Source organism: Canis lupus, chromosome 12, assembly GCF_003254725.2.
Source record: "Canis lupus dingo isolate Sandy chromosome 12, ASM325472v2, whole genome shotgun sequence".
NCBI lineage: Eukaryota > Metazoa > Chordata > Mammalia > Carnivora > Canidae > Canis > Canis lupus.
This window is the reverse complement of record NC_064254.1, coordinates 7,966,505-7,985,146: the sequence shown is the minus strand read 5'-3', so window position 1 is coordinate 7,985,146 and position 18,642 is coordinate 7,966,505. Positions and strand designations below refer to the sequence as shown.

Sequence of the window (18,642 nt, the reverse complement as noted above, 5' to 3'; positions counted from 1 at the left end):
GTAAATTTGCAAAAGGTGATTCCCAAGGCAGCCCCCGTAACTTGGTCTTCACATGTCTGAAGACAAAATCTGGCTCCCTCCACCCTGGGTGGTTTCAGCTGTGCTTTATGTGACATGGCTTTCAACGCTATTACCATCTCCGTGGTCCCTCTGAAAGTGTCATGAGAACTTGCTACTGAGAACTCTGGTGCCTCTGTGTCTCCAACAGAGAAAATTGGAGGATGGTGCAAGTGTCCCACCAGGAATAAAAATCCTCATTTTATTTTGAGTGTCACCCTTCATTATTGTTTTTAATACAAATAATACATCTGTGCCAATACATTCCATTTTAAGATACGGGAAGACACTTCGGACATGCTGAGCTAAAGGTCACGATATCTGCAAACAGCAGTGCCCTGGCCTACCCTCCAATTCTGGATGGTGGGTGAATGCTAGGAAAGTGTGAGTTACTCTGATGGGCATTCTAGGTCTACTATGGAAATTCAAATTGTGATTCACCTCACAGGAACGAGACCTTGATCCAGCACGCTCTTGGCTGGATTGGGGGGAGAGCTCTCAGCAATCCTTGCTAATATTAGAATGCCCAGGAGTATCCAAATGGCAGGGAGATGTCACTGGACCAGGGGACAGACAACTTCACAAACACAAGCAATGCAATCAAGGCAGATAGAAGGATTTTTCCCTGAGATCACCATCAAGGCCATGCAGGAGAATGTTGTGAGAATAACACATTATGTACTTCTGGAGGTTAAGATTTTTGCTTATCCAAGGAGTACAGTGCTATTGGGAAGCACTCTTTATGAGTCTGTAATAAATGGTAGAATTTAGGCTACTGTGATTTGCCTACTGCAGAACAATACAGTGTTTGTTGGCTTTATTGTCTTTGGATAGGATGTTTTTATTTATTTAGAGAGACTACATCCCAAAATTAGGGTGTAGCACGTGGATCTGACTGCCCTTGAGGAGAACCCATCCCTGACTTCTAAGTGGGAGGTCAAGGCAAAGTGGAGAGTGAGCTTCGGCCCTGGGTTCTTAAGTGCCTCTGACACAGATTACACACATCATAGCCCATTGTGGTAATTGTATTTCAATGCCAAATGAAAGAGTCAATCTCTATTAAAAAAAATTAGATTGAGCACATTAGTTTCCTTTGGGCAAGCAAATTAGCCCATTATGAGTTACCTAGCTTACTGGGAGCCCTTATTTTTCTCAGGAGAGAGCAATTACATCGAGAAAACTGTATTCTTCTCAAATGCTCAGACTCTGTTTGCTAATTCAAAAATCAGATTCTCTGAGGTCCCTCTTTAAACATCTAGATAAAAATTGTCTTGCTTGTGTTTGCACTGTTTTTTTTTTAAGATTTTATTTATTCATCAGAGAGAGAGAGAGAGAGGCAGACACAGGTAGAGGGAGAAGCAGGCAGGGAGCCTGATGTGGGACTCGATCCCAGGACTCTAGGATCACGCCCTGGGCTGAAGGCAGGCGCCCTAGGCTGAAGGCAGCCACCCAGGGATCCCCTGTGTTTGCATTGTTAACTCAACTGCTTTCTCACATCTATAGTCACAAAGGAGGGTGCTGAAAAGGGGGTCCCAAGAAATCCTGACTCGGGACCCATTACCCATGTACTTATTAATAACATGGTACCTTTTGTGGCGCTTAACTTGTAGAGAAGGTTGTCTTCAAGTTCCTTCATCTTCCGCTTGTTGAAAGTTACATCCTCCAAAAGCTTAACCCTCTCAGACTCTAATTCCTGTTATTAGGAAACAAGAAATAACAGCAGAATTGTAGTCACCGGTAATTATGGCAAATCCAATTTCTCAGTGCTTCTGATCAATTTTTTAAAGTTTAAACCAAAGTGCCCGTGAAATGACTCTACTTTTTTGTTCCTCAGGACACTTTTTAAGAAATTATGCCTACTAGCGTAAAGTTTCCACAGTGCTCACACTGGCATGAATGAGACACCGCTGCTAAAGTAATTTTGTCTGATTATCCCCGTGTTCTCTTCCTGGCTCTATGGTTATTTAGATTAGAGAATCCCATTCTCTTGGCCCTGTTCCCACACTGCCTTTGTGTGAAATGTGAACTTGATTGGCAGTCAGAAATGGTAGAAGCAGAGACATACTATCAAAGAACCAGGAGGCCATCCAAGCCGAACATGAGCTCTTGGTTTGGGATCCACCTCTAGCAACACCAGGTACCTGGTTTGACAGAGCCAATTGCCAATACAAATCCATTTGCCATGGTTTAACATCTCTAACAGAAGGGCTAATCTGGATGTTTAAAAGCATATTTTTTTCTACCAAAATAGTGTATTTTTCAAATGACACTTTGAAAAAATTTCAAACTTTCGGAGAAGTTGCAAGACTGATACAATAAACTCTCACATATGTTTTGCCCAGATTCACCAGATAACATTTTGTTTTATTGCTATCTCTTCCTCTATAGAATACTTATCATCATTTTTGTTCTTCTTATAATTGGTGAACCATTTGCTGAGGTCATGATCCTTTACCCCTAAAAATTTAACAAATCTCCTAAGAACCAGGACATTCTCTTACTCTAGTATACTGTAATTTTCAAATTCAGGAAATTTAACATGGGTATAATACTCTTGCTAAACATAGAGTAAATTGAAGTTGTCTCAATAGCATTTTTATAGTATTTTTTTTATCTTCTACAGAATCACAGTGTACTTAGAATTATGTTAAAAGGGGTTTTAAAACTACTTATTTGAGAAAGTTTCTTGAAAAAAAAAAACACTTCAGAAATTCCATCACTTTCAGAAAGTCTTCTTAAACCAATTGTCATCCAAAGCCACAGCACAAGGTTTATCTTTCTATCTGCCATGGCTTGCATCACAGTCTGTGTGTAGATTATGTCCCACCAATGAGATTCTGTGCATCTAGAGGGCAGGAACTTGTCCTATTCACTTTTGTTTTCTTGACAGCACTTACCTCGAGGCTTTGCAGAGAGGGGACTCAACCTAATAAATATGTGCTAAACTGAAGTGTGCTGAATTTAATTCAACAGCTTTATTTTACATCTGGGGAAATGGAGGATCCAGAAATATTAACTCTAAATCACATCCCAACATAATCCCCACAGCTCATTACTGGCAAATGCAGGCTAATACTCCCATTCTCCAACTCCGAGACAAGTGCTATTATGGTCATCGTACTATCAGGTTTGCAGTATTTGATGGGGGTGGCAACGAAGGTCATGGCTGCATTTTCAGGGGGGCAGGGGGAGGAATACTTCATGAACTGTTTCCATTAAAATGGTCACCTCTGGGTGGCAGTATAAGAATATGTGGACAAAATGAAATCACATCAGCTTCCTTTTCAGTTTGATCTGGAAAAAAAAGCATCATGGTCCGGTAGACACTTGTGGGTTTTACAGCACGACCTGTAAAACTTATCTAGGAGGCCTGACAGGATGGAAAGTCCATGCATGTGTTTGCAGAGGCTAAGACCCTATTCTCTCTGGTTTCTGTTTGTTCTTCTGTAAAATGAAGGTGTGTAAAAAGAGCAGGACAGTTAAGAGGGTTAAACATCATAGTCTGGATGTCCTCCTACAGATTAAGTGTGTGTGTGTGTGTGTGTGTGTGTGTGTGTGTGTGTGTGTGTGCTTTTTTTCAGCAAGGTTGATGTTAGCACCTTAGAGCATCCTTGAAGAGGAGGCTGAGACCTAGAAAGGCAAGTGCGGGGCCCTCTGGGGACACAGAGTGTAGCCTACCTCAGACAGTGGAGTGGCCTGCCTTCAGGAAGTTCGTGCGGCCTGCACGCAGCACCTGATCATCTCAGATCAGACCAGCAGCACCACTTAGAGCGTGAAGGAAGGACTTATTTTCAACAGTTGGCACGACGTGGCCCAAAGAGGGGATGGGGCCCATGCCCTCTCCGCCTGGCTGGCCACTTTTGGCCCCATGTTAACCATCCCTGTTAATCAGGTAGGGCTTCACTTCTTTTACTGAATCTCTGTTTCTCTGGCATAAGGACCATTTCTCTTTCCCTCTTCCAGTGTCTTTTCTGTGTTCGTGGCATCTATGACTATCTCTTGCCTTTCCTTTATCTTTGTCCAGTCTTCTGCTACCAATCTTTTTCTCAGCCTCCCCTGTTAAGCCTCTCTGGTCTTTTATAAGTCTTTCTAGTCTTATTGTTTCTAACCTTGCCCTTCCCCTGAACCCTCAATACTTAATTCTCTGTAAGCAAATATAATCTTTCTCGGATTTTACGCAAATATGTTTTCCATATGCAAATAAGTATAATTACATTTTAGGCAAGCATATTTTATGCATAATGTTAAATGTTTTCTGAGATTTATCTTAAAAATTAGTTTCAACTTGTATCAGTCTCTTAAAGTCTTCCAGTTTTAAGTTGTTCTTTGTTTTATTAGAACCTTCAATCATACTTAATTTCTCTGCCTTAATGCAAATTTTATTCAATTAAAATTAGAGTTGGGCTCTCTGTATCATTAGAGTACTAGACTATACTAGTTGAAACTACTCCAGTGGTAATACACTCATTTGGAGCAATTTCTTTTTCTACAAGATCATTATTTTATTGAATTTTTCAGGGACATCAAGGAGCATCCATCCATAGGACTATGAGGGTCGACATACTCCAAGGTTTAAAGACAGAAGTAGAAAGAGCAGTGTGAATTCTGTGTGTGTGTATGTATGTGTGTGTGTGTGTGTGTGTGTACGTATGTGCAGGCACATTTGGGGTTGGAGGACAGGTGAGTTAGTTACATGATTTCTTAACAGGACTTGACACGAGACAACTAAACTAATATTTATGTTAACAAAGGCAGATGTGGTTGGCGTAATTTTTTCCTTCCCAAATACTTAACAATTTCATAATACATTTTGAGCATTATTAAAATTTAATAGAAGTAGTCTTTAACCTTGAGAAATTATTACCTGTTTCTCAGTTAAAATTACTCTCCTTAATAACTGATTCTCAAGTCCTTTCATGGTGACAGTAAAATCAATGACTGATGTTTTCGCGTTGATCTCAGGGGTAAAGGCAGGGTTTGGTAACTTTGTAGTAATATAAAGTTTAAATGTATCCATGATATCACATTCCTTATCACCGACTTTCACCTACATCGATTCAAATATAAAAATTAAAGAGAGCTTAAAGGGCAGAACAAGGAATCTGTGGTTAACTTAGGAAAGAATTTATCAGAGGTCAGTGCTGTGAAACTTGAATGAATTGCAGAGGAAAAAGTTCTAACACTTTCATCAGTGATCTTAAATAATTTAGATATGTGGTCCTGCCGGAAGATGTTGTTAGCCATGACACCAAACAAATTAAATGAAAGATTTATCCCAAACAAATGTGGAATAAACTCAGACACGTCTCAGATTTGACTATTTTCTCCCACTTGGAGGAAACTGTTTCCTACTAAAGAAATTTGTGGTGTTTAGCGGAAGTGTTATCTCTGTTTTCAGTCATATCTAAAGTGTATTAGACTTCAGAAAGAATTAAGGAACTTTTCAGAGAAAAAAATGTCAACATGTTTTTCAGAAAGATAACTTTTCTTAAACACTACGATTTGCAATATATTAAAAAACAACTGGTTTTGCTATCTAAAACTTAGGTGGACATTATACCATTTTAAAGAACTTACATTTTTAATTAATCTTGATTCCAGATGTGGATAGAAACCACCTCAATAAGGCCCTATCATATTCTCAAGCACCATGTCTGCACACTGCAGATAAGAATCTGTTCCTTGGGATCCCTGGGTGGCGCAGCGGTTTGGCGCCTGCCTTTGGCCCAGGGCGAGATCTTGGAGACCCGGGATCGAATCCCACATCAGGCTCCCGGTGCATGGAGCCTGCTTCTCCCTCTGCCTCTCTCTCTCTCTCTCTCTCTCTCTCTCTGTGTGTGACTATCATAAATAAATAAAAATTAAAAAAAAAAAGAAAAGAAAAAAAAAGAATCTGTTCCTTTAAAAGACCTTCAGTTATAAAAATCCTACACCCTCCTTGGGCATGTTAAATATGGCACATAAAAGATTCACATTATGAAGAAATGTTTTCATTTTTTTAAAGATTATTTATTTATTAATTCATGAGAGACACACAGAGAGAAGTAGAGACACAGACAGTGGGAGAAGCAGGCTTCACCTGACGCGGGACTCCACCCCGGGCCCCAAAAACATTTCTTCAGGCCCACCTGGGTGGCTCAGTGGTCAAGCGTCTGCCTTCGGTTCAGGGTATGATCCCAGGGTTCTGGGATCGAGTCCCGCATCGGGCTGTCCACAGGGAGCCTGCTTCACCCTCTGTCTGTGTCTCTGCCTTTCTCTGTGTGTCTCTCATGAATAAATAAATAAAATCTTTTTTTAAAAGAAATCTTTGTTTAATGAGAAAATTTGCATTCTGTACTTATTCACTGATATTCATGAAATTAAGTTGTCCAAAGCAAAAAAAATTGCAATCAGAAATGCTGTCATTTATCAAGAAATAAAACCAAAGAAGCCTAGAAGAAGAGAATGCCACCAATTAAAAAAGAAATGCCTCTAGTGGAAACAATTCATGTTCTCACCAGTGATGAGAAACAGGAGTCCACAGCTTCCAGCAAAGTCTGTGAGTTTAGATTGAAAGTTAATACAGAGAGAAATGAACAAATCAATGTCTATAGACTTTATTAAAATGCCATTTTTCCAGTGAGAAAAATGTATAATATAGATGAATTTTATAGGATAGATGAATATATAATTTGTAAATCCGATTTTCTCAGAGCTGCCAATATATATGTATTGTATGTGTGTAACACTAACATATTATTATGACCAGACAATGTCTTTCTTTAACTTGTTATTTAGTGTCAACTAAATGGCTATTTCTACCAAGATATTGCTGTCCCCTGTATTTTTCATATACTATTTTTAAAATGAGGGAAGCACTAAACATGAGTTTGGCAATCATTTTCTCCAGTGTATCAAATAACTATCACCTGAAGGAAGGTGGCTTTGCTGCTATGCTCAAAAAGATAAGTAGATGTCACCATTGTTCTTTTCTTGTCTTCTTCTTCTTCTATTTTTTTCTCCCCAAAACTCACCTTGAACGTGGTGCCTGATTTAATGAAATTCTTTTCTAATACATTATCCAGGGCTGGATCCAGCTCTTCGCGAATGTCCTCAATAAGAAGGGGTCGCCCCAAGGAAAGGCTGTCCTCCAAGTGTGTGCGGAAATATTTATGGTTCAGGGATGTTACCTAAAAATAAAGGGTTCACTGCTATTGAGTGCTAGAAAGAATGTGCTTATTCCACAATGTAAACCAAGAGATTTGTTGGATAAGTGCTTAAGAATATGAAGGGCTGTATAGGAAGACTTATGAAAATAAAAGCAAGAACATTTAATTTTCAAAACTTGGTGAGCTCATGACTTTGTGGAGGCCCTGGATGTGCAATAATAGTCTCTCTGATCAAAACAGAGTGGCACTCCTTCAAGGAAATGTCAGAGCTCTGCTCCTACTCATCAAAGAGAAGAAATCAAGGATTAAACCTGTTACACTTACATAGTCTCAATCACTCAAGGAAAGGAAAGTAACTTGAGTATTTGCAAAATTCATTTATCTTCTCAGGACAACTCATGAGATGATCAAGTGATGAAAAATAAGCATAAGAATGTCAGAAATTATATAGTGAATCAAACCAAGGGCTTATCCAGGTATTCTGTCTCTAACAGTGGTGCAACAGAAGAATGTGATAGATACTTCCCATAAAATCAACTTAAAATACTATATGTTCACTTTTTATATTATATTTTTAAAAAATCAGTATTCTGAATGCCTGGTAGGGCCCCGTTTTTTAGTTCAGTGTTTGTTGATTAGTTAAAATAGACACACGGCGCTGGTTGATCCTTGCATTGGCCAAATGGCTTTGAACTCTCGCTTCTCCTATGATCCCTCCCCTGCCTAAATGTGAGGCTTCCGGAAGGTTCAGTCCTCAACTCTCCATCTCCTTATACTCTACCCTCTGAATTCAGCTACTGCCTCTATGCTGCTGTGAGGGCTGATCTTAAGACACAAGGAAGAGCCACTGGAACAGCAGGTGATTAAAAGAGTAGAATTAAAAGATATTACCTATCGCTTGCTATGAAAAAGAGATGCGGAATTAAAAATTAGATAAGTCTACCCTTGTCTTGTTTTGGATAAAAAGAAAATAACTAAAAGAAAAAACCCTGCATAGGAAGGAATTTGTTTCCCTAGATGAACAGCTTTATTTACACAAATGATGAGCTGTGAAAGACCTCATTATGAGTTGATAAGGTAAATGAATCTAAACAAATAGCTTTAACCAGTTTATTAAACAAGAAGAAACAAGGTCCCAATGAGACTAAATATAATTGTCCTCCTCTATTTCCTAAGGAGTAAATTCTATTTTTGTGCTTTGCTTCCTAAGTGTGATGGTTAATATTCTATGTCAACTTGACTGGGGTAAGGGATGCCCAGAGAGCTGCTAAACACTCTCAGGGTGTGTCTATGAGGCTTTTTCCAGAACAGATTGGCCTTGGAGTAGGTAGACTGAGTAAAAAAGATCACCCTCACCGATTTGGGTGGGCATCATCCAATCCATTGAGAGCCTGAATAGAGCCCAAAGATGAAGAGCAAATTTACTCTCTGCTTGAGCTGAGACATTATCTTCTCCTGCCCTTGGGTTCTTGGGCCTTTAGACTTGAACTGGGACTTATACCACTGACTCCCCTGGTTCTCAGACCTTCAGAGTTTGGACTGGGATTCCATGACCACCCTTCCTGCATCTGCAGCTTGTAGACAGCAGATTGTGGGACTTCTCAGCCTCCCTCATCCCATGAGCCAATATCTCATAATAAATCTTTTTCTATACCTCTGTATTTATATAGAGATATCGTATGCACAATGTTTCTCTGGAGAACCGTAACTAATACACCAAGTAAAGAAATAATAATTTTCAAATTGTCAGTTTATTAAAGATAACCTTTAACCATCTTCAATATCTTTTATTAATTTAAATTAATATCTTAGAGTCTTAGAAATTACTATCTTAATTCCAAGTTTAGTTCCCTTGACTTTCTTGTATAGTAACACTATGTGGGGGCTACCACCAGAGCCTGGGTAACCTGCTCACAGACTCTAGTGTTGGGTCTTTACAAGGTGGTCAGTGAATTCTTTACAGGAAAACTTGATGAATACAGTGAATTCTTTATAGGGAAACTTGATGAATACCTTCTTTTTCTGGAAGTCAGAGCTGAAGGTTCTGGAGGTGGGTTTGGAGGTGGCCTTGACAAAGCTGCCACAGTGGAGTGCAGTCCTGGACATACAAAACATGTTTTGTTTTTCATTTATAAAGTGTTTCATTGGGGCACTTGGGTGGCTCAGTCAGTTAAGTGTCTACCTTTGGCTTAGGTTATGATCCTGGGGTTCTGGGATGGAGCCCCACATCTGGCTCCCTGCTCAGTGGGGAGTCTGCTCCTTCCTCTCCTTCTGCCCCTCCTCCCATTTATGTTATCTCTCTCTCATTTACTCTTGCTCTTTCTCTCTCAAATAAATAAAATCTTTAAAAAATAAAGTGTTTCATTTTGTTTTCCTTCCCATATAAAGAAATAGCATTTTCATTTTATTCTGTTTTCATTTATGTGTGTTTGTGCATGTGTTTATCCACATGTTTAAAAAAAATAATGCCTTCTGAGTAAGGAGAATATAGTTCAATCTTCTTACATTATGTTTTAAACATACATAATTATCTCTGGCATATGTCTATTACTTCTTCAAGAAGATTGCTGAGACTGGGTAACATCAGAAGGACATAGTCAAAGTCCATCAAGGAGTTTAATGTCAAAATGGAAAGACAAAGCTATGATCAGGAAAATTAAGAATAGAATGAGTAGGGAGTCGGACAGTCAGCAGAGGCAAGAGGAATGGAACAGGGGACACACTGTAGTTGCGCAGGATCCAGATCCAGGGAGGTCATGAGCAGGAATGCTCCTATATACTCCACTCATACATTCCTTCTGTGAATACAGCTCCTCAGGAGCTACATTCCCATTAGATTTCATTTCCCTTAAATCTCCTCCTCCATTTACACTCTCTTTCTGGGATTTCTCTGGGGTTTCTAAATTAAACAGACTGACACATTGTGTTCTGGAGTCTCAGTGAGTTGGGAGTATCTTAGGGGTGTTCCAGAGCACCAGGAAGCATCCACATGTCAGTGAAAATCTCATCTCACAACAAAATCTTTCAATATTTCGTCATTAAGTGGTGTTTGTTGTAGGCTTTTGGTAAAATACTTTTTATCTGATTAAGGAAGATCCTTCCTATTCTTAGTTTTGCTGAAGGTTTTATCATGAATGGGTGTTGAATTTTACTAGGTGCTTTTTCTGCATTTAACAAGATGAACTACATGATTTTTCTGTTGCTTTTCTCCCCCCCCCCCCGCCACACACACACCTTGTAATGATGACACACTCTAATTCACTCACTTAAATTCAATAAATACCAGAATTCCTACCTTACAGAAAGAGCAGTGCAGAAAATATAAAGATGGTATAAAACCATAAACCTTGCCGGCAAGAACTTTATGATATAGTAAAGGTAAAAGACAAGCGTGCAATGAACAATGATTGAAGACAGACTCTAAGTCCACATCGGAAATCCAAACAAGACATTGTGAGCATTTAGAACAAGCTACATTAAACTGAGGACACAGGGAAGTCTTGTTGAAGGTAGTGTTGGATGTGAACTTTGAAAAACATTTTAAGACATTTATCTGGGATGTAAATGAAGTGGGAAGTAGGGTAAAGAAAGACATCGTGGTTTGTAAAATAGTATAAGCAAAAATATGGAGCCAATAGACTTAGAATCTGAGAATGTTATCTGGGAAATGGAATTGTCGTATTGGTAGTTGAAATATTGACGATAAATCTGAGATGCTGGAATCCTGCCTCTGTCTACCTCTACCTTAAAATTAACACCATATCATGGGGCACCTGGGTGGCTCAGTCAGTTAAGAGTGTGACTCTTGATTTCAGCTCAGGTAATGATCTCAGGGTTGTGAGATCGAGCCCCATGTCAGGCTCTGTACTGGGCATGGAGCTTGCTTAAGATTCTCTCTTTCACCCTTTCCCCTACCCCTCCTCCTCTATAAATACATACATACATACATACATACATACATACATACATACCTTTTTAGACCCCCGCTCCAAACCTGGACTCTATAATGCTATGAAGTGCCATGTACCTGAGCTAGGTTGGAGCACATAGCCTTAAACCAAGGAGTCATGAGTTCTATTTTTGGGGCTTTGCTGTAAGCCCAAACCCAAGGCTCAGAATATAAGCCACATCCAACATTGGCAAAGAGGGAGGGAAAGTGACAGAGAGGAGAGTACATCACGAGAGAACACAAAAGAGAGAAAATAATCCAAGCCCTTGCCCCAAACCACTGTTACAAAACTCAAGCATGTAAACCAACAAACAATTATCACAGAGATGACAACTTTATGACCAGCAGAATTAAGTGAAATCCTGGGAAAATTTCATGATTTTAAGAATGCTTTCACATACACCAGATGGTACCTACCTGCAAGTCATTTTCTCTTTCCTTTGATTTAATCCAAGTTTTGCCTTGAGTCTGTGGGTCTATGAGGAGTGGGTATCTGGTGGCCTTCGTCACAATGATGCCATTCTGAATTGAGAGGTCATCTCCTGGTAATCCCTGCAGCCCCCACTCCCCAATCTAAGTAACAAGAAATGGATATGGCCAGTCAGAGAGCAAGAAGGTTTTCACAGTAATTAAAAGTGCCACAATATTAAAAGAATTTAATATTGGAATATATTTTCTTCTATTGAGACTATGCAATGGGTACCTAGAAAAAGACAAATAAACTTGTAAATGTAAACCAAATAACCTTCACCTAAAAAAAATAAATTTCTAATCTAATAAATCCTTTAACTCCAGATTAGAGTTTAGTCCTTTAGGGTTTAGTACTTTATACTACTAATTTTCAAATTTATGAAGGAATATTGTAAAATCTGTAGATTTTTGAAGCTTGGTTGCTGAACATTCAGAGAACATAGGGGCTAAATTCATGGTAAGACTCAGTTGGTGGTGGGATCCAGATGAGGCAGGGTTAGTGGAAACCAATAAACTGAAATAGTTGGAAAGATAAGCAGCAATAGTTAAAGTCCTGAAGCTTCCCCTTTAGGGGGGAAGCTGTCCTTTGGCTCTGTTCACTCAGGGAGCAGGATTTGCATAGGTGGAGGCAGAGAAGTTAGGAGAGAGAAGATATTATATTGGCAAGTGCTCATCAACGACATTTAAAAAAAAATGTTTCCTCGGGCTCATGGCTGGCTCAGTTAGAAGTGTGCATGACTCTTGATCTTGGGGTGGTGAGTTTGAGCCCCACATCAGGGGTAGAGATCACTGAAAAATAAATAAATAAACTTAAAAAAATCTTCCCTAATTATGAGAGAACTGCCAGCCTGCCTCCACATGGTCAATAAAATCACCTGAGATCCAACAAATCCACAAGGTTCTACCTTCATTAAAGTATCCCAGTAGCCTCCAAAGGCCATAATTCATAAGGAATATCCTGGCCCACTTTGCCTCATCAGTGCCTGCATCTTTAATACATCATCTAGTCCCTGTAACAACCAGTTGAACATTGTTTGAATTGGAAAAGATTAATTTTTTAACTTTTAAATACAGATAACATGAAAGTAATAGCATGGCTTCCCAAAAGAAACAGCCACTGGGGAACATATTTACAGATCAGAAAGCAGCTCATGAATACAAATTGCCTGGAAAGCATTTAATGCCATAGAAGCTCTTCAAGATATGCTGAAAATTGACAGTGGCATCAAATTCCCAGCAAGGAAGTTTAGTATCGTGGGGCTTGCCATCACTCAGTGATGCCAGAACGTGCTGCTGTACACTTTGGACACTACGAAAAGACGGTTAATGATCAAAAGAAGATGAATACCAGTATTTATGGCCTACCTAATGCCTATAATCACCTAAAGTGTTTGAAAGAGTGTGACTTAATAGAAGTGCTGCAAATAATAGAAAGTTAAAAGAAGAGTTCAGTCTTAGCAAGTCGATAATCTGTGAATGATCCCTTTTTTCGGAGGATTTTTTTTTTTTTTTTATGTAATCTCTACCTTCAATGTGGGGCTTGAAATCACCACCCGGAAATCAATTGCACGTTCCACCAACTGAGCCAGCCAGGTGCTCCCACGTATGATCTTTTAGTTCACAGCAGTGCAACTAATATTAATTTGAAAGCAGGATTTATTAAAATGCAAAGGAACTTTTTTTATATAGAAAGCTTGTTTAAAAATTAATTCCTAAGTGTTTTCAAAACAATCTTTTCAATTAAATGAAAAAAGAAAGAACAAGAGGTGAACCTTGATTTTTTAGTAAGTACATCTGGAATTCAAATAATGTTATAAGGAAAGTGACACTCACTGTAGGCGGATCCACCAACATTGAAATAAGATTCAGGTTTTCGGTGAAAGGAATCTTCCGAGCTCTCAGCTCTATCTCCCATTGATCTTTAAGCAAATAGTTCCGAAATATCTGATTGAAAGGACCAAGGTAAGAAAGGAATCCGGTGCACAGCAAGATATCACCTACAAGTCTGTGGAGAGATGAGAGGTGAGTCACCTAACCCATTCAAGTTCTCCCATTAAGGAGTCCCAAAGGCCACAGGGCAGCTTTGTTTTGTTACTAGGCAAAAATCTTTCTCTGCTCCCTGCATAACACTTGGGAACCAGACATGGAGAGACCATGCAAAAGGGAGCCCCCCCAACCCAAATGGTGAGAGGAGAGGCCACATTAGAGGAGGCCAAGGAGCAAGAGAGAAACTGCTTCCTTGAAACCTGTAGGTGCAGAGACCTGGCTCCTAGGAAGGAAAGTATCCTTTTCCCATGCCATGCCCCGGTTCTGATAATATTTGGTCTTGATAAAACTGTTTTCTTCTCCCCCTCTGGCACTCCTCTCCTTCTCCCAATTCTTGCTGTTCTCTACTTCTCTCTCATTTCCCTCCCTTCCAGTTTCTAGGACACCAATAGACACTGGCACAAGAGACCCTTGGTTTTAGAGCAAACCACTGATCCACACATTCAAAGTCATTGAGGTGGAGAGTATAGAACTGGAGAAAGTATCTAGATGCTATTTGCCAAACAATATTAGAAGCACTCTTAGGGGGATGTCTGGGTGGCTCAGTGGATTAAGTGTCTGCCTTCGGCTCAGGTCATGATCTTGGGGTCCTGGGATGGAGTCCTGCATCAGGCTCCCTGCAGGGAACCTACTTCTCCTTCTGCCTGTGTCTCTGCCTCTCTCTCTGTGTCTCTCATGAATAAATAAAAATCTTTTTTTTTTTTTTTAAAGAAGCACTCTTGGGGATGCCTGGGTGGCTCAGTCAGTTAAACATCTGACTCTTGAATTCGGCTCGGTCATGATCTCAGGGTCGTGAGATCGAGCCCTGAGTCAGAGTCTCTGTTGGGCATGGAGCCTGCTTAAGATTCTCTCTCTCCCTCTTCCTCTTCCCCTGCCCCCTGCGCACACTCTCTCTATCTAAACAACAACAAAAAACAAGAAAAGCAACAACAGAAAAAGAAGCACTTTGATACTGAAAACCCACATTTCTGAACCAAAATTGAGATTTAAAATGTTTCACAAGCTTATGATCACTCTCCATTTTATTGAGAACGGATAACCTAAACTATAAGATTCAGAAATGGATATATGGAGATGAAGGAGCAAAGCACTTCACCGGGGAGATGTATTTTATTTTCTTGAATGTCACAAAGAGGTTTCGGGTAATCACCAAGAAGGAAAGTAATTATAACAAAGACCAAAATTTATACCTATTGATCTGAGCTTTAAACTCTTTGCTTTGCTGAGTCCACCGGACTTTTTCTCCACTCAGCCCATCGATGAGAGTGGAAGCCGCCTGCATCTTTTTCCGGCACATATCTGCATCATTTACCAAATCCTACATTCATAAAGAAAGAACATCTCAAAGAACTTTTCAAAGTGTTTCATCAAACATCCATGTATTCACACATAAAAATATGTGGAGGGATTTCTTAATTCGCAAAATATAGTCTAAAAAAAGCAATGTGAGTAACTTTACGTATTAAATTCTGGTAATGAATTCATCAGATGGTTATTTTACCTTATGAAATTTCAAGGAAAATGATTTTGTAAGAGAGAATCTAAATCACCTAAATTAATATAGTATTTCTATTCAGTTTTTTCAAGACAGTCTCAAATCAATAAAATGTACCAATTTTGGTTTTGGATTTAATAACTCTGAGCCCTTGGAAGTTTGTTTACAAAGTAATTTTTTTCCCCAGAAAATTTTACACAACAGCGAAGTGTGGTAGCCAGCTTGTATCAACTTACAAGAGCCAATTGTTATATTTTTTAGAAAACTTGTGGGCTGGTGTGGAACACAGACCTAATTAGAAATTAAATTATATAAACTTAACAATTACAGAAACTACATGAGAAGCAAAGGTAATAGATAATCCAAACTCATCATTTCCTAATTGTTTACATTTTTGAACTATCTATGTGCTTAAGGTTAAATCCACTGTACCTGCACGGCAGTATATAGTAGTGTGCAGTATGTAACAGTGCTATATACATAATAGCACAGTATATAATAGTGCACTGTTGTGCATCTGTCTTCTTCTTTTTTTTTTTTTAGTTTCAGATGGAGCATTCAGTAATTCATCAGTTGCATATAACACCCAGCATTCATCACATCAATGTGCCCTGCTTAATGTGCATCTGTTTTCAAATCTGTGTTCAGTGTTGGCACATTGGTAGCTTAGAACTGACTGGTGGGAGGACCTACACCACAGAAATCGGGAAACTGTGCAAATCATGGCTTTTATTCCCCCTGGGCCCCTCCCACCCCCAGAGCCTATTGTTACCAGACCACCACTGCTTACAGCCTATCCCATGAGGTTGTATCAGGATCCCTCTTTGACACATAAAGCTCCATCAGTTGCTTCCAACTGGCTAATGAATAGTGCCTGCACTGAATCTCAAACCCAGTTCTCTAACCTCCGAATCAGTACCCTTTGAGGATGATACCACAGCTTACTGTTACTAACAATGATTATTAAAGACACACACAAAAAAAGACCTTTGAGAGTCAAAAATACAAAACAGAGACCATATCCAGTAATGGACAATCAGGTAAATTTTTTTTTTGTCAATAAACATTTACCTAATTTCTAAATACAACACACCCTTGTGTAAAATTTTAACACATCGCTTCAGGAAGTTTGTATATTTAATCTCACCATTTTCTCATTCATGGCTGCATCGAATTTTGCTTGCACTTTATCCAGCTCGCCTTGTTTCTCATTGAGCAGAGCCTGTGCCTTCCCCAGCTCAGCATTAGCAACCGCCAGACGGCCCTCCTGCTTCGCTAGGTTAGCCTTAAAGAGCAAGAAGAGGTAACTGCATGGTGCTAGTTGTATTAGGTCTGTAAAATATTTTTGGTTTTAATGGTAAATAATAACACGAATTACACAATTTTTGCTCAAGACGGTATTTAGAGGTTGAAGCGTGTTCAGTTGGAGAAGCAGAGCTTAGAGATAGTTCATTAAAGTTATATTTCTTTTTCTTTTTCTTCTTCTTTTTTTAAAGTAGGATCCACAGCCAGCATGGAGCCCAGCACAGGGCTCAATCTCCCAACCCTTCGATCAAGACCTGAGCTGAGTTCAAGAGCCAGATGCTTAAGGGACTGAGCCTCCCAGGCACCCATCTATTTTTTTTCAATTATTAGTGTTCAATATAGAAAACATGGAAAATGCAGCAATGCATAGAAAAGATAACAGAAATTGCCTGTGATTTTACCCCATGATAGTCTGAGTATTGTGTTAAGAAGATGATAACCGATATTTTCCAGTTTTTTTTTCACTTAATATAGTGTAATCATTTCCCCTTAAATATGCCCTTAAACACTTTTTCAGGAGCATTAGTAATATGACTGCATGATATCACACCAGTTGGATGTATCATAATTTATCCAACCTTTGCCCTACTTTTAGACATTCCCTCCCAGCATTTTTAATTATTATAAATAAAGCTGTTGAGCATGCAAACATTTTGGGTTGCTTCCTTCATAAAGATTTTTTGAAGTGAAATTACTGTAATGGTAGATTTTTTTCATCTTTTTTCTGAGTCCTAGAGTATGGACTTAGAAATTATCTGTTTCATAGAAATTTAAATGAATTGGTAAAGTAAAATAGCAATAAAGCCTTCTGGGGTAGAAGTTTTTTGATGACATTCTCATTTTCTTTTTCAATATTTAATTTATTCAAATTTAGCCTTTTTTGCAGGAAATATTAATTTAGTTAATATTATTGTTATTAAATTTAATTTTTTAAATGTATTTTATATAACTTTAAAATTTGCCTTCTAATTATTTAAATCCACATATCTGTGATTTTACATATTTTCTTCTTGATTATATTTTCCAAGAATATGTCTTTTATATTTTGTTTTTGGAAAGCAACAATTTTTCAATTCTGCTACTTTTCTATAATTTTCAATGTTATTTTTATTAACTCTATTCCACTTTCCTTAAGGTTTATGTGTATGTGTGTGTATTTATAAGTGAGAATGTATTGGAATGCTTAGTTTAATTAATAGCTAAGAAAGTGCCATTGAGCTACATAACAAAAGCTCTGGTAACTAACTTCTGTCATAATTTCTTAAAAAGAAAAAAAGAAGTCACTGGCTTTTTTTAAATGTAAACTTTCTAATTTTATTGCTTATATTCAGAAAATGAGGCTTCAGCAATTTCTGCCTTTAAGAATTAAATCAAGATGTTCTTTTAGAATTGAATATGATAGATTTTTGTAAATGTTTCTGGGTCACTAGAAGTAATTTCATATTCTTTGTTCATATTCAAGAAAGTTCAATGCAGCTATTCAACCTTAAAAATGAAACAGTGTAAAATCTTTGTATAATTATTAGTTTATGTCTGCTAAAGACTGGCTGTATAATTTGCAGGACCCTGTACAAAATTAAAATGTGGAATCCATTGTTAAAAAATTATTGAGAACTTCAAGAGGGTGACAGCAGGCCAACTGTGGATCCTTCTAAATTGAGGTCCTGTGTGCACAGCACAGATCACACACCCATAAAACCATTCTTCCACACAATCTCAAATTACAATGTATTTTTACTAATTTCCACTAAAAATATTAATGCATCTTGATTTTTGTAATTTGATAATATTTTATTACAAAAAACATTATTACGATTAAGTCTGTGATCCACAAAAAATTGTGGATCACAATTTTTAGGAAAATTAATTGTTCTTATGAATGCATTTTTTCTTAAATTCTACATCTCTTGGTATCTTTTTTCTTGAGTGACCTTCCTACATTTTCTCATCATTTCCCTTTATTAATACTTTCTTATTGTTAACTTATTTTCTATTTTTCTCCAAATTACCTATGCACAGAATTTTAAAAGGCAGCCATTTCTATAAGGTTTATTATGAAAACCAGCAACCCCCTACCCACCTGGTCATCATTTTCCATTCCAACAAGCAACCACTTTCAACTTTTTAGCTTGATGGTGGGGGTGGGACAGGAGGGTAGGGTGCATCAGAGA

At 38.3% G+C, this 18,642-nt stretch overlaps 1 protein-coding gene across 1 annotated transcript in view; it reads right to left on the bottom strand.

Moving 5' to 3' along the window:
* DNAH8 (dynein axonemal heavy chain 8) overlaps positions 1-18,642 on the bottom strand; it is a 363,394-nt gene that overhangs the window by 94,619 nt on the left and 250,133 nt on the right. Inside the window, exons 71-77 of the mRNA XM_025418650.3 lie at positions 16,314-16,451; positions 14,862-14,989; positions 13,459-13,630; positions 11,572-11,727; positions 7,071-7,226; positions 4,922-5,104; positions 1,645-1,750 (exon numbers count right to left, since the gene is read on the bottom strand). Coding sequence (XP_025274435.3) covers positions 1,645-1,750; positions 4,922-5,104; positions 7,071-7,226; positions 11,572-11,727; positions 13,459-13,630; positions 14,862-14,989; positions 16,314-16,451 — 1,039 coding nt within the window. The remainder of the gene's footprint in view (positions 1-1,644; positions 1,751-4,921; positions 5,105-7,070; positions 7,227-11,571; positions 11,728-13,458; positions 13,631-14,861; positions 14,990-16,313; positions 16,452-18,642) is intronic.